This window comes from Chiloscyllium plagiosum, unplaced genomic scaffold (genome assembly GCF_037043375.1).
Source record: "Chiloscyllium plagiosum isolate Xiang-an unplaced genomic scaffold, Cpla_swu_hap1 HiC_scaffold_24, whole genome shotgun sequence".
NCBI lineage: Eukaryota > Metazoa > Chordata > Chondrichthyes > Orectolobiformes > Hemiscylliidae > Chiloscyllium > Chiloscyllium plagiosum.
Window position 1 is genome coordinate 18,686,020 of NW_028270162.1, and position 25,138 is coordinate 18,711,157.

The following is a 25,138-nucleotide window of genomic DNA, read 5'->3' on the forward strand; positions in this document are numbered from 1 at the left end:
ATTCTTACACTGAGATGTGTTCCCTTTAATGGTCTAAACAAACTCTGTCTTTCTAGGATAGGCTATACTTACATCTGACCTCAGACATTGAGCTCAACAAGGTTTTCCATCTCTAGGTTTTTTCCAGTCAAAATCAATCCTGATTATTCTGAACTGAAATAAACGTAAAACACTTCAATGTCTTCTATCCTCTGTTCGTAAAACCCCACAGAATAGACAAAATTCCATCCAGGAGGCCTTCAGGCATCTGCTTTCTGGCACATACAGGTTTAAAATCATGATTCCAATGACACTGAACTAATTAATTAAATCCCTTTGCAAAAAAAAATCATATACCACTCATTTTAAATCCAAACTCTTGAAAAGTGATAATATATGAATTACCCACCTTTCATCATAGATGGCAGAAATGTTTGAATCATAAAATCCTTACATTATGGAAACAGGCCCTTCAGCCCAACAAGTCCACATCAACCCTCCGAAGAATAACCCACCCAGACACATACCCTACCCTATTATCTAATATTTACCGCTGACTAATGCACCTAACCTACACATCCCTGAATACTATGGGCAATTTAGCATGGCTAATTCACCTAACCTGCACATCTTTGGATTGTGGGAGGAAACCGGAGCACCTGGCGGAAACCCACGCACACATGGTGAGAATGTGTAAACTCCGAACAGACAGTTGCCTGAGGCTGGAATCGAACCTGGGTCCCTGGCACTGTGAGTCACCGTGCTGCTCATGTTTTGTTGAAACTTGAGAATTGAAGACAAATGGAAATCTAATAAGATTGAAAAGTTTAGGCATAGTGTTCAAACGCTCTGTCGACAGAAACTTCTGACAGGAGAGGAATGGTTCAAAATTAACAGCAGACCCGAGTTGGAGTTGGTTATGCACAGGACTGAGGAAATTTGCAAAGGTGGAGTGGAACTTAAATGTGAGGGCATTTGTAATCAAAGATTACATTTTTGAAGTTTGTGTATTGAGGCTAACAAGCCACCAGAAGTCAGTAAGAATGAGAGTGCAAGATGAACATGATAAAATGTGGGTAGCAGAGTTTGTATGTAGGTAACAGAATCTGGGATTTGCAGTTATGTGTGATGGGAGTCAAATGTAAATTGGAGTCATCAAAATTATGTGTATTTTGCAGTTTAAGGGGGGAGGAGATTAGAGCCATAAAATTATTTTTACTATTTAACATTTTAATCATTCCAGTTAGTACTTTTATATTAAAATCTTCACACTCTCAAAAGCAAATATCAAAAACAACTAGAAAGTGCCTGGGTTAGTCATTCACAGCAAGTCATTCCATATTGATAACATATTATTTTGTTCTGAGGACTGGTGATTCATTGTATGTGGTGGCAGATGATACGTTTGGATGTAAATGACTGGAAAATGTTTTCTGTAGATAGTGACTAAGCAAAAAAATTACATTTTGCACTTGCAGACTGAAGCTAAAGCTAAAGGTCTTTGGAACCTGTTTTTACCATTGAAAACTGATCCTGAGATTAAATATGGAGCTGGTCTGACAAATCTGGAGTATGCCCACCTTTGTGAGGTCATGGGGAGGTCTCTACATGCTCCTGAGGTACTATAATTATTTGTGAGTCTTTGTTAAAAGAATCTATTTACTTTTCTTGGCATGGCCTATTTAAATTTATTCCATGAGTTTAAGTTGTGTCACTCTCTTACAGGCTTTCAACTGTTCTGCACCAGATACAGGGAACATGGAGATCCTGTTGAAATATGGGACTGAAGCACAGAAGGAACAGTGGCTTCTACCGTTATTAGAAGGAAAAATTAGATCATGTTTTGCCATGACTGAGCCCCAGGTAAAATAAATATTCTGAATTTCTAACTCCTATTTAAAACATTGTCAGTGAAGCCCTGAAATATATTTTGTTTTTATTTTTAAGGATAATCATTTCATTAATGGAAAATACATCAGCAAATAAATTGACATTACTCAAATTCTACTGGTGCCCCTAATGTAGTTGAGTTCAAAACACAGATTTGGCTGTACCAATACTGAGAGATAAATTCAATGGGATATTAGTATCTGAATGAGTTAAGTATTATTTTAGACCCCCAAGAAAATGAGGGAAATAAGGAAATAGCAAATGATTGAACAGGTATTTTTCAACAGCCTTCACAGTGGGGAATACAAATAACATCTCAGAAGCAATGATGAATTAGGAAATGGGGGTGAGGGACGATCTTAGGAAAATCACAATCTCCAGAGAAGTGGTACTGAGTAAATTGTCAGTGTTGTGGTCTGACAAGTGGCCTGTCCTTTATTCACAGGTCTTAAGTTACTAGTGAGATAGTTGATGCATTGGTTTTAATTTTCCAAAACTCACTTGATTCCATTAGTTGGAAGATAGCTAGTGGATATCCTTTATTCAAAAAGAGGGAGAAACAGAAAGCAGGGAAATTGTAACTAGTTTTCTTAAGGTCTGTCAAAGGAAAAATGTTAGAAGTTATTATAAAACGAGTTATAGTAGAGCACTTCAATAAATAACTTTGATAAAGGCAGAGTCAATGGATTTGTGAAAGGGAAGTCATGTCTGCCCAATCTACTGGAGTTCTTTGAGGAGATGAAGTACTGTACATAAAAGGGAAATGGTGGATGTATTGCATTTAGATTTCCAGAAAATATTTAATAAGGTGCCACATCAAAGATTATTGTGGCAAAGAAAAGTTCATGGTGTGGGGAGTAACATATTGGCATGGATAGAAGATAAACTAGCTAACAGGAAAGGGAAAGTAGATGTAAATGAGTCTACTCTTTCCAGCTGGCAAGATGTAATGAGTGGTGTCCCACAGGGATCAGTACTGAACAGTTTACAACTTATATAAATAAATTGGATGAAGGGACAGAAGGTATGATTACAAATTTTGCTGATGCCACAAAGATAGAAGTTAAAAATCACACAACACCAGGTTATAGTCCAACAGATTTATTTGGAAGTACAAGCTTTCGGAGCACTCCTCCTTTTCCGCATCATGACAAAGGAAAGTAAGTTGTGAAGAGGACACAAGGAAGGTACAAAAGACAGAATCATACAGTCCCTACAGTGCAGAAGCAAGCCATGAAATCCACACTGACCCTCCAAATAGCATCCCACCCAGACCCATCCCTCCATCCTAACCCTGTAACCCTGCATTAGCCATGGCTAATCCATCTAGCCTGCAATCCCAGGCCAATTTAGCATGGCCAGTCCATCTAACCTGTTTAAGCAGCCCTACGTTTACATTTCAGTGACATCTTTTCAAAGTGTTACTAATGTCTGAAGACTTTGTTTTGCTCTTGTTTAATAAATGAACCGTAGAACTAAGGTATGCATCTATGAGTGTTGGTTTTTGATATGTACAGAGTCGTTCTGTCAGCAGAGAGAGTACTACAATCTGCCTCAGTTGGCTACGATGAAGGGAAATCTCTACTTGTCTTCACTATCCTTTTACCCTTGTTGGAAGTTAAATTTGTGGACATTGAATGAGGAGAGAAAATGACTGGCCAACAGTCTATGTTTCCAAATGAAGAATGACCATTTTAAATGTGGTGCAGCAATGTCCTTTGAACTGTATCCCAAAAATAATTGATATTCTTCAAGGAAGAAGAATTTTATTTTTTTACGTACAGGTACTGAGGTACTTTTTGGCATTGGTGAAGTTTCAATTTTAATGTTATAGTATCTTTGAAAGGCTACAGGTAACAATGACATTCAGAGGTGTCTGGTTAATCCATATCACCTTGTTGTTCTTGCAAAGTGCAGGTTGCATCTTCAGATGCCACAAACATTGAAGCCTCAATTGTTGAAGAGGGAGACAGTTATATCCTGAATGGTCACAAATGGTGGACATCAGGTAAGAATGATCGAAGAAAGATACACAATGTTATTGGATGAGAATAATCAAATTGAGGTGCAGTTAATATACTGTTTATTTCTTGCATCAGAATTTGGAAATACAACAAAAATTGGGATGTGAAGAAGCTGTTTTGCCTGAAAATTCATCTCTTCTAGTTGTGGCATTTTAACTGATGTTCAATAACTTCAGTAGATGTTTTCCTAATTTCACTTTTTTCTATTCACTTGCCTGTTTGGGTTCATCCTATGTAAACTGCCTTGTATGCACTTTGAAGTACACTTCTTGTCTTTCCTCAGAGTTAATCAACTTCACACTTAAAGCAGACTTGCATTTTGGAGCAAAGATGTCTTACTGCAATTATATAGAGCCTTAGTGAGAACACATTTGGAATATTGTGTACAGTTTTAGTCTCCTTGCCTAAGAAAATATATACTTACCAAAGAGGAAGTGCAGTGAAGGTTCACCAAATAAATTTTTGGGATTGAGTGATTGCCTTTTGTTACAAGATTAAATTGATTATGCTTATATTCTCTGGAGTTTAGAATAATGAGAGATGATCTCATTGATCATACAGAATTCTTACAGGGTCAGCAATGTAAAAACAGGAAGAATGTTGTCTTTGGTTAGGGTATAGAACCAGAATACACAGTTTCAAAATAAGGGGAAGGCCATTTGGCAGAGATGAGGAAGCACTTATTTACTCAGAGTGTGATGAATCTTTGGAGCTCTGCCCCAGAGGGCTGTAAAGTTTCTGTCATTCAGTACGTTCAAGATTGAAATTGATAAATGTCTACATCAAGGGAAAATGAGATATTGCAGGAAAATTATGTTGAAGTAGCAGATCAACCATGATCTCATTAAAAGACAGAGCATCCTGTAGGGCTGAATGGTTTGCTCTTATTTCTTATGTTTACACTTGGCATCGATCTTCCTGTTCCTCGCTGCACCTATTTGTATGCTTGCATCCTTTTTGTTATTGCTTGAGTCGCTTAACATGATGTAGATATTAAGCTCAAGTTTCATTGAATTTTTCTGCTACCTCATTTAGTATTTTTGTGTCTTGGTGACCATAACTAGGAAGTAAATTATAAAGGTGTTTCAATTGAATTACTGTGAGCCATGAAACCACTGTTACATAATACTAAAACGGATAACCGGCTGTGATTCCTTGTTTTTTTGGGAATGATTGTTCTAATTGCTGCTTTTTATGTTTTGACAGGTGCAATGGATCCTCGCTGCAAACTATGTGTGTTTATGGGAAAAACCAATCCACAGGCTCATCGTCATAGACAGCAGTCAATGATTCTGGTTTCCATGGATACACCAGGGATTAAAGTTGTCCGACCCCTATCAGTTTATGGGATGGAAGACCCTCCGGGTAAGGCAGGCTAATATGGGAGCAGTGCCTGTGTGAGGTCAAAGCATGTTGTACAGTTGAGGAATCTGTGTAGATGAGCAGGCTTTGTGCTTGACCCTGGCAAAAAGCTTACATTTGGAGGCTACCCAAGACAACACTTGGATCTGATATATCTTGGGTAATGCAGTGTTAGAAATTCTCTTCATCCATTGGCTAAGTGTTCCACCTAGTACATTTATTTAACCTTGATTCATGATTATTCCATATTCTCAGGCTCTGAGCAGCCTGTAATGTGATGTGAATGTTATGGCCCTGTACAAGGACACCACAGGTTGGCAGGTGTAAATGTGAGAAAGTGTTGTACTGATTCAGAACAGGTGTGATTGTGAGGTTGGAACAAGTGGAGGGGACTTGAGTTCTGTACATGACTCTTGTATTCGATTTGAGGGTGCATTGTTGCTGACATTAGGGACTTAAAATATGAAAGTGTTCCACTTTCTAGTAGTGATGTATGTTATCTTGGCAAGCATAAAATTCACAAAACTGAAATGCCTCTCATGTTGTTTACCATGTGTGGTTCCTATCAAATTAATTGGCAGAAAGCTGAGGTTAGATTGACTATAAGTCAAGACAGAAGCCTGTAAAAATTGGTTTTCTCTTCAATATAAAGCAGTCCTTTACTGTGAAGCATTTCACTTGGAAACTTGAACAACATGAAGGATTTTGATAGAGCAAATATGGACAAACTGCTTTGACTAGCAGGAGTCTGATTAACATAGACCAAAAGATAATTAGCATAAAAGCTAAGGAGAGATCAGGAAAAATATTTTAATGTCTGCTGAAGATTCATAATGTATCAATATCTAGGATCTACATATATTCTATGTAGGATGAAAAATTTATTTTAGTTTTCAGTTCTGTGAAGGTCTTTTTCAAAGAAAATTCAGGAAGTTGTTTTGAACAGTGAATTAGAGCTAGCATTTTGAAGAACCATGTAATTTTCTGAGATACAATTGCTAAGATGTTTGCTGATTTGAGTGTTACAATCCAGAGAGAGATGGGCCAGCAGAAGGTTCATTCCGAGAGAAGAGATCCATAACAGTTAGAAGTACTGTTAGTTAACAGTGTCCACGCAGTCAGAGCTGGGGAAGTGTCCAAACTTGCTTAGAAGAAAACTCTAGAAGCAGAAGGCTGTAGCGGTGTCAGAGGAAAACATCCTGTAAGGTTGTTGAAGACAAATTTTTAAGGAACCTGTGTTAAGTAGTAATAGTGAACCGACTTAGCAACTTATTTGAAGGTTTTGGGGAGAAATATTTAAGAAGCATTTGAATGAATGCACAGAAATTTGACAAAAAGGTGGCAAAAAGGTGTCTCAGCTGAGCAAGAAACTTTCATGTGGAGATAGAAATGATTCTTCAATGAGCTTTGAATGTAAGAGTCTTGCTGAGGGTAACAGGGATTATTTTTTGTTCTGATGTTTGGAATGAGGTTGTTCTTGTATAGTGTACTATATTGTTTTGTTAAAAGTACATTGGCATCCTCTTGTTATATTTTTCAGTCTCTCGCCTCCACAATAAACAAAAAGAAAAACTAAAAGTTTTGGTCCATCAAGGCAGGTCTCATTGTGGCTTGTCCGCTATTATCATTGGCTGGGATCATAAGAAATGTAACAAGTTGTACGCAGTGCTGAAAAGAGTGATGGAAGTAGAATCAATGCTAATTGTCAAAGGGCAATTGGACAATATGTACTTGAAAAGGAAATTGATCAATGTGGAAAAGGGCAGGGCATTAGGAATAATGAGTTTTTTTTTTCAAAGTGCTGGCACAGCCACGCAAGTTTGCCTTCTATCTATGAAAATAAGCTGTAAGCTGGATGGCTCAACTGAGAACTATTGTGTCTGCCCACCAAGGTCATGGCATAGTAATGTTTTCTGAATAAGTTTTCTGTGACGAGTCTGGAGAGCAAGCACTGGAAGTCTTTCCAGGTGCCAAGACAGGAGAGGAGGGAGAATTGATCTAGTTTGATTGGACGGATGGGAAAGGTGTAGAAATGATGCAACAGTCTGAATTGTGAGTGAGAAGAGAGATGATCCAGATGTAATAGTGAGAGCAGAGAGATATTGCTGTAGGTGTGATTGGGCATAAAAACACACCTATTACTTTCCCGCAGGAGGTCATGGCGAACTTCTATTTGAAAATGTTCGAGTGTCAAAAGAGAACATTCTATTGGGGCCTGGCCAAGGGTTTGAAATTGCTCAAGGAAGGCTTGGACCAGGAAGGATACACCACTGTATGCGACTCATTGGCTATGCAGATCGAGCATTACAACTCATGAAGGAGCGGGTGAGTATCTTAAACTGAGTGAAGTTGATCACTGATGCCTCCATTCAAATCTAGACCAATAAAGATGTTGAAAAGTATCCCTGACTGACTGTTTAATGCAATCTCACATTGCTTTTTACTGATATCAGGGTAAATGTCCTGAGTAAATTTCAGAGATATTTTAACAATATAACATTCTCTGAAAATGAAATAATTTACTTTACTGTAAAGTGTTTTATCCTGCATTAAATGAATGCTGTTTTGATTCCCTTAATATGTCTTCAAACTTTTAAACTCCATACAATAGCAATGTTGCAGTATTATCTTCATCTTCAAGGTTTTAAACTCCAACGCTGTATTCTTTTCTTCTACTAACATTTTAAGTGCTGTATCCTGGTAATGCTATTGTGTTTTACGTATTTTAAATTTTAAATTCTACTAAGTAGCAATACTGAGTCTCTGAGTTGCTTATTGGGAATTACCCTCCTTTTTTCTGACCAAAATGGTGGTTTGGCAGCCTTTGCACACAAATGGAAATTTTCTCACATTCTGCACTCTAGATGGAGTTTACCCACTTCTTCAGGGGCATTGTTGATGTTTCCCCACCTTTCAATAAAAGGATGAATTCCATTCAAGATTGCAGTTTCAGTAGGTGAAAAGAATTTTTTACATAGCCTCATTTTTCATGAGAATAAAAAAGGGACTGACAAGATCTGCTACATTCTTATGGTAACACCTTAACCAATCAGATCTTACCAGCCTGGTCGAAGAACTAGGATTGTCAGTCTAGTGTTCTTTTTGCATATCTATTGCCAAAGATGACCCAAACATATCCACATCCCTTTCTCAGGCTGTATAAATTAGTGTCCCTTTTTTCAAGTCCGTTTCTTGTATCCTTTAGTACTTGCTGTGATTATAATAATTCCATTGTGTTATGACACAGAAACAGACAGCCACACCTAATCACGAAATTAAACAGCAAGTTAATCTAATTAATGTCTATGCTCCAAACCTGAAACATATGTTTTCAGACACCATTCACACAAAACAAAGACAAACACAGTTAAAGGATAAATAAAAATACAAAAACTTGTCAGTCATAGAGTCATAGAGATGTACAGCATGGAAACAGACCCTTCGGTCCAACTCGTCCATGCCGACCAGATATCCCAACACAATCTAGAACATAGAACATAGAAAAATACAGTGCAGTACAGGCCCTTTGGCCCTCGATGTTGCGCCGATCCAAGCCCACCTGACCTACACTCGCCCACTATCCTCCATATGCCTATCTAATGCCCGTTTAAATGCCCATAAAGAGGGAGAGTCTACCACTGCTACTGGCAGGGCATTCCATGAACTCATGACTCGCTGAGTAAAGAATCTACCCCTAACATTTGTCCTATACCTACCATCCCTTAATTTAAAACTATACCCCCTCGTAATAGCTGACTCCACACGTGGAAAAAGTCCCACTTGCCAGCATATCCCTCCAAACCCTTCCTATTCATATACCCATCTAGAAGCCTTTTTAATATTGCAATTGTACTAGCCTCCATGACTTCTTCTGGCAGCTCATTCCATACACGTACCACCCTCTGCGTGAAAAAGGTCCCTTTTATATCTTTCCCATCTCACCCTAAACCTATGCCCTCTAGTTCTGGACTCCCCGACCACAGGGAAAAGACTTTGTCTATTTATCCCATCCATGCCCCTCATGATTTTATAAACCTCTATAAGGTCACGCCTCAGCCTCTGAGGCTCCAAGGAAAACAGTCCTAGCCTATTCAATCTCTCCCTATCGCTCAAATCCTCCAGCTCAGGCAACATCCTTGTAAATCTTTTCTGAATCCTTTCAAGTTTCACAACATCTTTCCGATAGGAAGGAGACCAGAATTGCATGCATTATTCCAACAGTGGCCTAATCGATATCCTGTACAGCCGCAACATGACCTCCCAACACGTACTCAATACTCTGACCAATAAAGGAAAGCATACCAGAAGTCATCTTCACTATCCTATTTACCTGCAACTCCACTTTCAAGGAGCTGTGAACCTATACTCCAAGGTGTCTTTGTTCAGCAACACTCCCTAGGACCTTAGGACCTTAACATTAAGTGTATAAGTTCTGCTAAGATTTGCTTTCCCAAAATGCAGCACCTCACATTTATCTAAATTAAATTCCATCTGCCACCCTTCATCCCATTGGCCAATCTGATCAAGATCCTGTTGTTAGATTAGATTAGATTAGATTAGATTAGATTACAGTGTAGAAACAGGCCCTTCGGCCCAACAAGTCCACACCGACCCGCCGAAGCGAAACCCACCCATACCCCTACATTTACCCCTTACCTAACACTACGGGCAATTTAGTATGGCCAATTCACCTGACCCTGCACATCTTTGTGATGTGGGAGGAAACCGGAGCACCCGGAGGAAACCCACGCAGACACGGGGAGAACGTGCAAACTCCACACAGTCAGTCGCCTGAGGCGGGAATTGAACCCGGGTCTCTGGCGCTGTGAGGCAGCAGTGCTAACCACTGTGCCACCGTGCCGCCCACTAGGTAATCTGAGGTAACTTTCTTCACTGTCCACTACACCTCCAATTTTAACTGGTTTTCACAATGTTTTGCTTCACAGGCACAGCTGTAGACTCATTGTTTGCTTCTCTGGAAGCATCAATCAGGATTACCATTTCAGTTCACTCTGGTAAAAATAATAATACTCTAACTTGGCTTTCTACTCTTTGGGCGGGAAGGGAGATTAAGCAAGGAGCTTTCAAATCTTTATGCAGCGTCACCGCAGCCAAACTCTTCTCTACAGAAAAAAACAGTTTAAAAAAACTTCAGCTATGGTCCCTCTCTGAAAGATTGACTGTCTTTTCCTAAGACTTCAATATTTGACATCTGTTTGAATATAGAGTCTCTTCCAGACTTACTGGAACCAATTCCCAGGTACTAACCTCGTTAATAGCCAACTTCTGCTCTCTGTTAAAACACAATGCTCCTCCTGGAGTGGTGTTACTGTAGGAAGCCTTTTACTCAAGAATCAGACAGGATGTACTCTCCAGACATGGCCCCACAAACAAGCAAAAGCTTGTTCGGTCTTTTTTGTCCCTTTTGCCACAAGCTGTTTCCCTAAATACAAAAGCCATCTTTGTTCCACAGTTGCCTAATTTCAAATTACCATTGGCAATCTTCAGCTTCCACTAGGATCTGACAGGCAACAGGTTCTGCCTCCTAGTGTTGAATTGCTGGCAAATTATCTTTACTATTTTTAATTCTGATAATTCTCACTGGCTGCACATCTTCCATGCATACTTTTTTTTAAAAATGAACTCCCTTTTTATAGACAAATTGCCTTCCTTAGTTGTAGGATTAGAAGAGTGGAATATTTTCTTGTATTATTTTTCTCACTCTACAAATAAATGGATGAAGTGTGCAATTGTAGAACCTGGGATTCCAATGGCTCAGGTTTCCTTGAGGCTTCTGCACTGTCTCTGTGGTGACATGGTTGGTCTGGTTCAGCCTGGAAGTCCTTTCAGGAGCTTCAGTGGCTGTTATCATCAGCGTCAATCTGGGTTTACTTGTGGCGGCTTCAGTCAGTCTGTGACTCCAAGTGGCTTTTCCTTCAGCATTGCGGTGTGTTCACCATGAGATTCCAGCAGTGGAGTTGGGATCTTGGGCCCAGAGTTATGAAGTAGACTTTGTCTTAAATTCTCTTCCTATAACTTTCTTTTCTTTTATTGTATTATCATTGTTCTGGACGTTTTACTTCTTTAAATGTGTTACCTGATTTTGTGCTTCCGAAGGTCGGTAATACTGGACTTATTATTTCTTTATTTTTCTAATTTTTTTCCTAAGAATTTTTACTTAAGAATATGTACCTATGTACCTTGTGCCTAAGATGGTGCCATAAGTGGCGACTTGTAAACTTTTCACTGTACTCATGCGAGCACATGTGACAATAAAGCTAATCCATTCATTCGTTCTAACTGGAGCCAACAATCTGATAAGAATTCTCCTCATTGTGAATACAATCTTCCACCTCATTAATCTGCATATTTGAAGAAAGGTCCAGATCCAAGTTTTGAACTGGTTTGATCATATACAAATGCTACCTTACCAGCCAATTGTTTCTAGTATTTCAATATGTTTCAGATTTCCAGCATCTACATTTGTTTTTTTGCTTTTTCTTAATGTTTTGCAAAGTTAGCTTGAGTGATCCTTCCTGAAATGACATATGAGAAATTGGGGAACTGAAGAGTTTATTTTGGTGACAGTGGATCTCTGGCTAATTTTGAATCTTCCTAACCCAGGTGGTAATCCAAATGACAGCCCTTAAACTGTGTGTGACCAACAAGCGCTGTAACAATACATTGTTTTCAGTATTGTAGCCTCACTAAATTAAAACAACAATATTGTTTTAGTATCAGTTTGAGTTGCCTGTAAATTAATAGGGACATTGAGGGTTTGGTTAAGAAAAAGAAGGAAGCATATGTCAGGTATAGACAGGATAGATCGAGTGAATCCTTAGAAGAGTATAAAGGAAGTAGGAGTATACTTAAGAGGGAAATCAGGAGGGCAAAAAATGGACATGAGGTAGCTTTGGCAAATAGAATTAAGGAGAATCCAAAGTAACTAGGGAGAGAAAGGGCCCTTCAAAGATCAACAAGGTGGCCTTTGTGTGGAGTCGTAGAGTATGGGGGAGATATTAAACGAGTATTTTGCATCAGTATTTACTGTGGAGAAGGATATAGAATGTAGGGAAATATATGGTGACACCTTGAAAAATGTCCATATTACAGCTGGATGTCTTGAAACGCATAAAGGTGGATAAGTCCTCAGGACCATCAGGTGTACCCTAGGACTCTGTGGGAAGCTAGAGAAGTGATTGCTGGGCCTCTTGCTGAGATATTTGTATCATCAATAATCACAGGTGAGGTGCCAGAAGACTGGAGGTTAGCTAACGTGGTGCCACTGTTTAAGAAGGGCGGTAAAGGCAAGCCAGGGAACAATAGACCAGTGAGCCTGACGTCGGTGGTGGGCAAGTTGTTGGAGGGAATCCTGAGGGATAGGATGTACATGTATTTGGAAAGGCAAGGACTGATTAGGGATAGTCAACATGGCTTTGTGTGTGGGAAATCATATCTCACAAATTTGATTGAGTTTTTTGAAGAAGTAACAAAGGTATGATCTATATGGACTTCAGTAAGGCATTCGACAAGGTTCCCCGTGGGAGACTGGTTAGCAAGGTTAGATCTCAGGAATACAGGGAGAACCAACAATTTGGATACAGAGCTGGCTCAAAGGTAGAAGACAGAGGGTTGTTTTTCAGACTGGAGGCCTGTGACCAGTGGAGTGCCACAAAGGATCGGTGCTGGGTCTTCTACTTTTTGTCATTTACATAAATGATTTGGATGCGAGCATAAGAGGTGTAGTTAGTAAGTTTGCAGATGACACCAAAATTGGAGGTGTAGTGGACAGTGAAGAGGGTTATCTCAGATTACAACAGGATCTTGATCAGACGGGCCAATGGGCTGAGAAGTGGCAGATGGATTTTAATTCAGATAAATGCGAGGTGCTGCATTTTGGGAAAGCAAATCTTAGCAAGACATATACACTTAATGGTAAGGTCCTAGGGAGTGTTGCTGAACAAAGAGACCTTAGAATGCAGGTTCATAGCTCCTTGAAAGTGTTAGATAGGATAGTGAAGAAGGCGTTTGGTATGCTTTCCTTTATTGGTTAGAGTATTGAGTACAGGAGTTGGGAAGTCATGTTGCAGCTGTACAGGACGTTAGTTAGGCCACTGTTGGAATATTGCGAGCAATTCTGGTCTCCTTCCTATCAGAAAGATTTTGTGAAACTTGAAAGGGTTCACAAAAGATTTACAAGGAAGTTGCCAAGGTTGAAGGATTTGAGCTATAAGGAGAGGCTGAACAGGCTGGGCTGTATTCCCTGGAGTGTCGGAGGCTGATGGGTCACCTTATAGAGGTTTACACAATTATGAGGGGCATGGATAAGATAAATAGACAAAGTTATCTTCCCTGAGGTGGGGGAGTCCAGAACTAGAGGTCATAGGTTTAGGGTGAGAGGGGAAAGATATAAAAGAGATCTAAGGGGCACCTTTTTCACACAGAGGGTGGTATGTGTATGGAATGAGCTGCCAGAGGAAGTGGTGGAGGCTGGTACAATTGCAACATTTAAAAGGCATTTGGATGGGTATATGAATGGGGGGATATGGGCCGGGTGCTGGCAGGTGGGACTAGAATGGGTTGGGATATCTGGTCGGCATGGACGGGTTGGACCGAAGGATCTGTTTCCATGCTGTACATCTTTATGACTCTATCAATATATCTCAAGGCTCAATTGTACAACTAAGCAAACCACAAAGACAAAAAGCTCAGGCATCTCCCTGGCCTTAATCATCAGGGGTACATAATCTGCAATATTATAAAGGGGCATTAGAATGTAATGTGGGATCTAATTCACTTTTCCATCTCCCACTCATTGCATGTAGGTACAAACACGAGTGGCTTTTGGAAGACCATTAGCTGAACAGGGCACTATCATGGCAGACATTGCTAACTCCCGGATCGAAATTGAACAGGCACGGCTGCTTGTGCTGAAAGCTGCCCAACTTATGGATACAGTGAGTGACAAGGTAAATATTCTTGTAAACTTCCAATGCTCCTGGTACCATCAAATCAGACTGCTACAGGATTTTTGTGAAATTGTACAAGCATTGTGATGTGAAACTGACATAACTAATGTCATTGTGTGAAGTATGCTTACTATTCTGGTGAAATTCTCTTGCTATATATCCATTTTGTTTTGTACTGAGCAAGTCTATCATCTATGATTGGAAACATCTATGACACATTCAGATCCAAGGTTTTCAAGATGGCCACTTTCAATTTTGCATAGCAACATGAGAGAGTTTGCTTGATGCCACATACATGCGGTTTCAACATCAAGGGCTCTCACTTCATCTATGGAACTAAGCTCTTTCATCTGTGTTATAACAAAGGCTATAATGAGGTCAGGAGTTGAATGGCCCCAATGTCAGTGAGGAGGTTATTGCTTGAAAGCACTGTTGATACCTTCCATCATTTGTGCAGAATATGCAGGATTACTGCCACTCACATTGATGCTGTATATGCAGTATACAACCTCAGTTATGCCTTAAAAAAATTTATCTGAATATAAGATCCTCTTCTCCTTTGGGTGTGGAGTGTTGAGCTGAAAATGTGTTGCTGGAACAGCGCAGCAAGTCAGGCAGCATCCAGAGAACAGGAGAATCGACGTTTCGGGCATAAGCCCTTCCTGAGGAAGGGCTTATGCCCGAAACGTCGATTCTCCTGTTCCCTGGATGCTGCCTGACCTGCTACACTGTTCCAGCAACACATTTTCAGCTCTGATCTCCAGCATCTGCAGACCTCACTTTCTCCTGTGGAGTGTTGACTCTTGCTGGGTTGTGCATTGTCACTAGAATTGTACTCTTTTGGTTTATAATTTCTGACTGGTATCAGCTTCAATCATTCCCAGTTTTTGTTCCAGACATTAGTGAGCAATGTCACATAGATCTAATACATGATGTGTTATATTACTAAATAATATCTTGCTCACATCATTATAAGAGAGCATTACCTCCGACTGACTGTCAGTCATGCCACAAGATAGCTTCTAATTTATTTTGCATCTTTGCCCACAAGTAGTGACATGAGTGACCAAATAGTCTTCTAGAACTACAAACGTGCAGCTCCCAGTTCTGGGGTTTTGCTGTTTCATAATGCACTCCATATCTATTAACTATCAAATTAATTCTATGTTGTACTGCCTCCATTATGTATTGCATCTTTTCTCTTATCCCTGGTTCATGCTCACTGCAGTATTTTATGAAACTTAATCATTTGCATTTGCAGGAAGCAGCCTCTGAGATCTCGATGATTAAATTAGTGGCACCAAACATGGCTTTGCATGTCATTGATCGTGCAATCCAGGTGAGAGTAGCTAATGTCTAGATCAACAAGTACATGAACTAGTAACTATATTCAAATAACTGCCTTCTTTCACCAAAATGTAAATTACATAGTTTTTTTTCCTGCTGATGTACATTACCTGTATAAAGTCCTAAGTTATAAATGATTCCAGGTAAAAGCCCAGAAGCGTAAAAGTGTAATACTTATTTTAAGCAGTCACTGCATCCCTATACCTGTATACAAAACTGATTACTACAATATTGTCTTCCAATAATTTTATTTTTAGACATTTGCCTGAAATGTAGTATTAGTAAGAGTGATGGATCAACTTTCACCCTTCATTGTATGTTGAAGGAATTCTGTAGTTCCTGAGAAATTATTCTACATAATCATGAAGTCAGGGACTTATGTTCCAGGATTATAGTAGTATGGTCCAAAGGCTGGCCATTTAAGCTCCAGCCTCCATCTAACACACTGATCCGTGAGAGTTGATTTTGTTTTTTGAAGTCATTGAATTGCTGGATAATGTGCCTACAACATTGGTATTGGCGTATTGAGAGAGAAGTAATGTTAGATGTGTCCAGCATTACACCCTCTTTAAAATGTTGCAGATATGTCAGTTTATCGGTCCCTTCTGATCACACTCTTGATGGTGCCATCTCACAGGATACCATTAGAGATAACATTGTAGATTATTCCATGCATTTCTAAGCATTATTTTCTAATGCAATGTTGCTGACATTTTTTTTTCTATGTTTGTTTAGGCATTTGGAGCAGCCGGGCTCAGCAGTGACTACCCATTGGCTCAGTTTTTTGGCTGGGCACGTGCACTGCGACTGGCTGATGGTCCAGATGAGGTTCATAGAACTGTGATTGCCAAGCTTGAATTGAAACGCTCAGTCATCACAAGATACTGAACCTGGTGCCCTGATCAGTGCAACCATTTCTTTTGTTTTTAAGATTATTTTATGTACATTGCATTCATGTTTTTGAAACAACACTATTGTCTTTGTAATGATTTTCTCAGCAGCCTCATCAATAACACAAATTGCATTTGTATTTCTCCTTATTTCACAAATCATGCTTCAGTCCCTCAGCATATTGTAATTGAAAGTAAGTAACCTGCAAACAATAAACATGTACCATTCTTTCATCCAGCCGCTAGGAGTCCTTGGGGCACTGTGGAGTGTCTGGTATTAAGTGTTAGTATGGTTACTGAGCCTGAAAGTATAAATTAAAGAACTTGTTCATTTGATCTGACTGGATTCCTGGAACACTAAGTGAACAAATGCAGAAGTTGGTGTCCATAACAAAATAGTCCAAAGCTCAGTGAACATTTTAGAAAGAGTGAAACCTAATTATTTAAATATTGGATTTTTGAAATTATATTTTCATTTTCTGTCTTTCAGTTTCCTGCTGTCTTTTTTTGAAGGCACTGATCCCTTGATGATTTCAGGGGAACAACTCTGTTATCTGGCAGCACGGTGGCTCAGTGGTTAGCACGTCTGCCTCAATTCCTGCCTCGGGCAACTGTCTGTGTGGAGTTTGCACATTCTCCCCGTGTCTGCGTGGGTTTCCTCCGGGTGCTCCGGTTTCCTCCCACAGTCCAAAGATGTGCAGCTTAGGTGAATTGGCCATGCTAAATTGCCCATAGTGTTAGGTGTAGGGAAATGGGTCTGGGTGGGTTGCTCTTCACAGGGTCGATGTGGACTTGTTGAGCCGAAGGGCCTGTTTCCACACTGTAGGGAATCCACTCTAATCCAATCCATTCTAATCTAATCTCTAGTAAAAATGTGAGGAAGAAATCGAGATTACTCTGATAGGGTTAGTTGAGAAGATGAAAAGAAGCATTGATAAAACTTAAACAAGGACACAGACCATTTGGGGAAATTGATTGTGTCTGTACTGTACAATTTATGTAACTCAATGTAAGCTTCCCCATCTAGCCATATGTATGTGTAGGCCATTCAGCACAGCTCAGATTGATCATACTTTAATTCATGCATTTTCCAACTGACAACTCTCTGGCTGTTTTTTTTTTCATCCCTAATCGAGATTTCAACATCGAATTAGTGATTAATCAACTGACCTGTTGAAGAAATCTAGTACTGTACTTGGTTGTAATCCAAATACAGCTTTGATGATATAAAGTTACAGGTTTTAAAATGTTTTCAAATGCAAAAGACTTTGGAGCTAATTACACATTTCTGTATAATGCATATGGATTACAATCGTGTAACCTACAGGGAATCAAACTAAGCTTAATTTTTGGTTGAAAATAGGTTTATGAATGATAACATGCACATAGTTCCTATTGTAGGCAGATAACAAGTTTATAGTTAATACTGTTTTTACTCTCTGTTCCTGTTTTCCTGTGCCTCCCTTTTTATTTTAGAAGACAGTGCACACACTTGGGACGGTACGGTGTCTTAGTGGTTAGCACTGTTGCCTCACAGCACCAGGGACTCTGGTTTGATTCCTGTCTCAGGCAATTGTCTGTGTGGAATTTGCACATTCTCCCCGTGTCTGCGTGGGTTTCCTCCCACAGTCTAAAGATGTGCAGGCCAGGTAAATTGGTTATGCTTAAATTCCCCATAGTGCTAGGTGCATTAGTCAGAGGGAAATGGGTCTGGGTGGGTTACTCTTTGGAGGGTCAGTGTGGACTTGTTGGGCCAAAGGGCCTGTTTCCACACTGTAGGAATCTAATCTAATCTTGGCTCAGAAAACACATTTGCCAAACCCCTGGCCTTCAACAGTCAGTCACACTGTGGAAAGAGGGACACTATTTTAGCCAAATATTTTGACATACCTTCTATCATGAGGAAGTAGGTAGTAATCAGGAATGGAAATCTTTTTCTTCTCCATCTCTAGCTCATCGCTAGGAAGGCAGATTGTAGTGCCCTTACCTATTGCGAGAAAGAGAGGACTGCAGATGCTGGAGATCAGAGTCAAAAAGTGTGGTGCTGGAGAAGCACAGCTGGTCAGGCAGCATCTGAGGAATAGTAGAAAATTCCTAATGAAGAGCTTATGCTCGAAACATCGACTCTCCTGCTCCTCGAATGCTGCCTGATTGGCTGTGCTTTTCCAGCACCACACTTTTTGACCCTTACCTATTGCCCCTGCTGACCCAATTGGCTTAGACCAGAATACTATCAAACCATTTATCCATAGGATGCAGCTCAGACAAGTATACATGGTCCTTGGCTGACATTTGTGTGTACCTCAAACAAGGATATGTGGATAACAATTAGAAGCAGATACAGAGCATTTATCCATAGGATGCAGCACAGCCAAGTGTTTATTGGTCCTTGACTGAAACTTGTGGATAAGTGGGGGTATGTGGATAAGAATTACAAGCGGATACCTCTTCTTCCATCTTGATCCACCCTAATCCGATAGTGTTTAAGGTAGCCAGCCCCACTTGGTCCCAGTTGAGAACAGCTGAGCACAGAGAGAATGGAAGCTGGGACTTTTCTTGGTTTGTGTGAATCAATACCACATTAATATCCACTAAATCAGTGAATGAGTCACCTCATTACTATATTTCCAGGTGTTTTTATAAACTGGATTGTTGATTCTTACATGACATGATCCGTTTTCTGTCACAAACACCAATAGCTGCTGAAGATAAAGCCATCTCCTCAAGTTTTCTAATTTTTATTTTTGTAATCATTTGAAAGATGTACATTCATCTCTGCAGGATACTTGGTTTGTAAATTGAAAGTTTATCTATTGAAATCATGGCTATTAAATTTAAAACTCTTTCATTGTGGATGACTAAAATGTGATTACGGTGTTGAATTATATTTAACACGGACGATGCTTCCCAGGGTCATAGATCAAATACAAGTTGATGTAGAGCTAGACTGTTGAAATGAATTGCAAACATTGACCTAGACTTTCTGATTGGACCATATCTCTTACACATCAAAGTTGCCAATCATTTCCGAGATGACCTTCAAAAATGACTTTCCAAGTTTGCAGTAACTTGCATATTAGAGGTAGCTAACAGTTGCTGCCCTGGAGTTGTGCAAATACATCTTGAAATATTGAACATGAAGCTGCAGAGCGGTTACTGAAGCTTCACTTTACTTACAGGTCACATTCCTCAAATGATATGTAGCCCTGAGATCCAGTATTAGAAACAAGGCAACTTTCAGTAATCATGGCAGACGTAATTGTTCTGTCACTTCTGTTGTTCTTTATGCATCAACCAAGATATTAAGCGTGCAGCAGTACAAAATTATAATTGGCTGTTTGGTGTGGGAAATGGTACACTATTGGGAATACTGTTTATAAAGATGAATTTAAATGATGTTGATAAGAAAAATTAAGGGAGATTTACTTTGCACTTAAACTGTATCTAAATTAGCTGGTTGGAAAGTATATATTATAAAATAGCACAGAAACAGGCACATGCTGGTGTTTACACTGCCACCTTTCGACATCTAACCCCAACATTCCTTTCTCCTGAATTTTTTTCATCCAGCTTTGCTAAAGTGCATTTGTGCACTCCTCAATCATTCCCTGTGGTAGAGACTTCACATTCTTAACCACTGTTAGTATTGGAGTTTTAAAAAGAATTTCCTATTAGATTTGTTGATGACAGTCTGATACTTGTGCCCCTTCCATCTGGACTCTCTCTGCCTCACCCCTCCATCAGATTTTGCTGAATCTATTAGGTCACAGTTTTGTCTTTTCTAAAATAACAGATCCTCAGCTTATTGAACTATTCTTAAAGATAATAATCCTTTAGTTCTGGTATCATTCACCTTTAACCATCACCGCAAACACCATTCAATTCTTTATGTAATGTGGAGACCAGAACTCTTCGTTGTATTCTCAATTCTGGTCTAACTAAGGTTCAATAGAAGGTTATTTTTTTTTTGTTTAATTATATTCCTCTAAAACTAAATCTCAGTGCTTTGCTTGCATATTATGGATAAAATTGCAAAGTTACTTTTAGTGATTAGCAAATCTGTAATCACTAATCCCTCTTTCTGTCTTCCACTTAGACATTTATTTCCCAAACAGAATAAAGTCTTTTTCCATCGAAAACTTATCACTTCACACAGACTTCATGAGCCATTCATATGTCTACTCTGTGTACATTTTAGTGGCTTCCTTAAAGTCATCACAGTCTTCATCTGTACTAACTACTTATCCTGATACTTGCTGGTAATCCACAAGTTGTGATGCCCAAATCCAATAATTTTATGATGTGAAGAACATGAATGGATAAAGTATGAACAACATTCTAAAGAATAGATTTTCACCTTTAGGTTTAAGTCCCAAGAAGTGGCATAAAGATGAATGAAATCTAAATTGCAGATTGTACAGGTAGTTCTTGTATAAGGTGTGTTTCAGCAGTGTGATTTGGCTATAATGTCACTGAAGAATTAGGGAATGGAATTTTCAAGAACGCTTACCTCTTCGCAATAGCACAATCCTAGCAGCAATTGTTTCTAATGCTTCGTTCTGTGCATGTGCCGAAGTATCCACATTGTTCTGCACATGCACTGCTGTCAGAACATGTGAGGAGTACAGTGCTATAAATTGAGCAACTTCATCTCAAAAATTACACTAATAAATGTACATTGCTCTGCCTCTGAGACAAGAATACTCTTGTATAATTCCTGTATATGGGGAGAAAGTGAGGGCTGCAGATGCTGGAGATCAGAGCTGAAAATGTGTTGCTGGAAAAGCACAGCAGGTCAGGCAGCATCCAAGAAACAGGAGAATCGACGTTTCGGGCATAAGCCCTCCTGAAGAAGGGCTTATGCCCGAAACGTCGATTCTCCTGCTCCTTGGATGCTGCCTGACCTGCTGTGCTTTTCCAGCAACACATTTTCAGCTAATTCCTGTATATGCCTTGTATATTCCTGCAGGACTGCACTCCTCATACATACCATTTGCCTTTCTAATCTGTCCTTGGACCTACATATCATACATGTTATGGACCAGGCCATATCCCCTCAAAACATTCTAAGAAAGTAGCCCAGACCCTAACTTTGTTCGTTGGTTTGAGCTGGTATAACAGATATTCCAGGAGGGATGCAGCTTGTCAAACCACTGAGTTTTAAACAAAACAGAATTTATTTACAAGATTAAGAATGAATACAAACAAAAGAGAACAGAATACAGAATAACTTAAACTATCCAAAAATCCAACAGATCATCCCAACTTAATGATGCTGTTCCCAACACTTGCAAAAATTCTCATAAACACTGCTTGGCACAAAAGGTAAAATCAAACACGGTGACTCGGCAAGATGGCGGGTGATTCTGTAGAACTGCTGTGGACAGCTCTGCCCAACAGCCAATGCATACTGGTGTATTTTGCCATCCCTGGCCAACTTATGTAGTGTAATTATTAGTTTAAAACCTTACAGAACACATATTTGTTAATATTTGGGAGTGGGAAGGATGCCAAAGGGAAAAGGAGTGAGCAAAAAGCAGCAGGGAGGACACTTCCTTGCAGCACCAGGCATACCAGAGACAGCAGCAACAGCAACTTCTCCTGAGCCCACCGGGGACCAGAGGAACTCACAAGAATTGGCTGCGGCAATGGAGAGACTTACCTTGAAAGTTGGGGCTGCAATTGATGAGGTCCATGGGGAGATTCGTGCCCAGGTCCAATCTATGCACCCATGCTGCAGAAACATGAGCAGGAGATCCAGAGCCACTGGGAGCAGGTGGAGGGTCGAACTAAGGTCTCAGAAGCTGCGATGGAGTCTTTATCCAGTCAGATCCAGGTGCTGGAGCAAGAAGTGCGGGCCTTGCGAGACCATATCGATGACCTCAAAAATCGAGATCGGAGGATAAATCTCCGAATTGGCGAACTACCTGAAGGTGAGAAAGATGAGCAGCCAGTCAGCTTCTTCACATAGAGTCCAGCAGGCTGCAGATTGGAAATGATTATCGAGTTACAGTGCACAGGTCAGGGCCGGTGCAGCACCCCCGCCCAGTCCTAGTGCACTTCTACTCCTATAAGGACAAGCCAAAAGTATTAGAAGCCTCTTGATTACTGGGAAAAGATCCATAGGCACTGCTGTATAAGGGGTCAAAAGTCATGTTTTTCCAGCATTTCTTGGCAGCTTTAATTCGAAAGAGGAAGTCCTTCGATGAAGTTAAAAAGAGGCTAAGGAACCTGGGCATCCAGTACTCCATGAGATACGCCGTAGTGCTCCATTTCAGCCACCAGGACACAGTTTATAGATTTGACTCAGCGGATAAAGCTAAAACCTTTGTAGACACTTTAAAATAGATGGACTGGCCTGAAGAATATGGTTAATGTTTGTTCTCTTTCCTTTCTTTCCCCATGTTTTCCCTTTTTTTTATTCCTTTCTATCTCCCTAATAATTTCTTTTTTTGTAAAGGGAGAGAAAAAACTTGGAATAAGTTGTTCCTAATTTTTTTAATGACTGGATTTTCTGATGGGAAATTTTGTGGATGTTCTTTGTTGTCTTCCCCTTCTTCTTGTTTGTTCTATTTCTCTTTTCGTCACAAGTAAGCGTGACATGAAGCCAGGGATGGGTGGAGTACTCATCCTGACTGTTTTTTTTCTGTTGATTTCAGGATCATCTCCTTGTTTTTTTTCTGGCCTAAGGCTGGGGCACAGTCCGGGTTTGAAGGAGCTGTGAAGGAGGGGATGGGTAGAGTGAGTGCCCCCTATGGGCAGGAGGAAGAGTCTTCCATTCAAGGTTTTATAGTTGGTTTTCTTTGTAGTTTTTTTGGTGGTAATAGTTGTTTATAGTTATGATAGAGTAGTTTTTGTATATATAATTCTTTGACTCTAAGTCTTTATTTACTTGTGCCAGGCGCTTTGTAAGTAGGGTTCTCCCTCCCAGGGGTTAAAGGGTGTCTGAAAGAGGATATGGCTAAGTGTCTTATTAAATGGCGCACCTGGAACATTAAGGAAAGTCATTCGCCTGTTAAAAGGAAAAAAGAGCTTTCTAGCCTTAAGAGAGAAAGGGTTAATATCGTTTTGTTGCAGGAAACCCATCTTGATGATGGGGAACACCTGAAATTACAACATGGGGGTTATGACCCGGTATTCTTTTCATCCTTTACTACTAAAATTAGGAGGGTGGCAGTACTTATCCAGAAAAATCTTCCATTAACATTATTAGAGCAGGTGAAAGATGAGCAGGGATGGTTTGTGATACTTAAACCCCTGATAGATGGGGAGGAATATGGCATTTTAAATGTCTACTGTCCTCCAGCGCATCCCCTCAAATTTTTGATTAGTGCTTTCTCTAAGCTGATTGCTTTTGGAACACGGCACATTTTTATGGGGAGTGGGGGGATTTTAATTGTTTGGATCCGACAGTGGACAGGATGCCTTGTGGGCTCCCAACCATTTCTTCACAGGCCAAGCAGGTGGTTGACTTATGCGAGGAGTTGGGGCTGGTGGATATTTGGAGATGTCTTCACCCTACGGGCAGGGACTTCACCTTTTTTTCAAACCCACATAAATGTCACACGAAAATTGATCTTTTTCTGGCTCCCTCGGCCCATCTGGATTCGATTATGAATTGTAAAATTGGGAATGTAGCTATCTCGAATCACACAGCAGTGTATTTGGAGGTTAAGGCTAGGTGAAGGGCTAGGTTTGCAACACTGGTGTTTGGACCCTTTTCTCCTTAAGGATTCCAAATTTGTGAAATACATTTTGAAGGAGTTTCAGGAATTCCTGATTATCAACTCAGGTGTGGCTAGTAGTCCGTCTATGCTATGGGAGACTGCTAAGGCCTTTGCTAGGGGATTAGCTATTTCCTATTCGGCTAGCCGGAAACAACAGAAGGAGAAACAGCAGCGTCTACTTGAGACGCGGTTGAAAGCCGCGAAGGAGGCACATTTTGCGTGGCCTTTGGTGACTAATCTGCAGCAAATCACGGCCCTCTGGGCTGTCTTGAATTCAATACTAACACAAAACGCAAAGAAAGAACTTGCTTTTGCAAGACAAAGTCTTTTCGAATATGGGGATAGGCCAGGGACGTATTTAGAGTACCTGACTAGGAAAAAGCGTGCTCCCCAATCCATTAATGCAATCAGAGACAGTGCCAGGGTCCTTACATACGATGCTAAAAAGATTAATGAGGCTTTTCGGAGCTTTCACTCTGAATTGTATAGGTTTGAAGGTTGCGAGGACAGGAAGGCTAAAACTGAGGCCGTTTTTAAGAACCTGGACCTCCCAGGGGTAACCTTGGCACAGGCCTCTCTCCTTAATGCCCCCTTGACAGTTCAGGAAACACAGGAGGCAACTAAGCAACTTCAGAGTGGGTAAGCGCCTGGCCCTGATGGTCTCCCGGTTGAGTTTTATAAGGAGTTTATAGGGATTCTGTCAGGGCCGATGTTGGAGATGTACAATCACTCCTATATACATGAATGCCCACCACCATCTTTGAGAGAAGCTAATATTTCCTTAATTCTTAAGAAGGGAAGATTCCCGAGGATTGTGCCTCATACAGACCCATCTCTCTATTAAATTCAGATTTCAAGATTCTGTCCAAGATCCTGGCGTTGAGATTGGAAAAGATGTTGCCCCATATTGTTAAAGAGGGCCAGACAGGCTTTATAAGGGGCCGTAGGTC

General features: G+C 40.2%; 1 protein-coding gene across 3 annotated transcripts in view; it reads left to right on the plus strand.

The window, feature by feature from the left end:
* LOC122562583 (acyl-CoA dehydrogenase family member 10-like) overlaps positions 1-19,314 on the plus strand; it is a 63,083-nt gene extending 43,769 nt beyond the window's left edge. For all 3 annotated transcript variants that reach the window (XM_043715543.2, XM_043715545.2, XM_087999952.1), the window contains exons 14-21: positions 1,458-1,598; positions 1,705-1,842; positions 3,787-3,877; positions 5,100-5,258; positions 7,408-7,580; positions 14,081-14,224; positions 15,486-15,563; positions 16,307-19,314. In XM_043715543.2, the coding sequence (XP_043571478.2) occupies positions 1,458-1,598; positions 1,705-1,842; positions 3,787-3,877; positions 5,100-5,258; positions 7,408-7,580; positions 14,081-14,224; positions 15,486-15,563; positions 16,307-16,459 (1,077 nt within the window). In that variant the 3' untranslated portion in view covers positions 16,460-19,314. The remainder of the gene's footprint in view (positions 1-1,457; positions 1,599-1,704; positions 1,843-3,786; positions 3,878-5,099; positions 5,259-7,407; positions 7,581-14,080; positions 14,225-15,485; positions 15,564-16,306) is intronic.
* Positions 19,315-25,138: the final 5,824 nt, after the last annotated feature.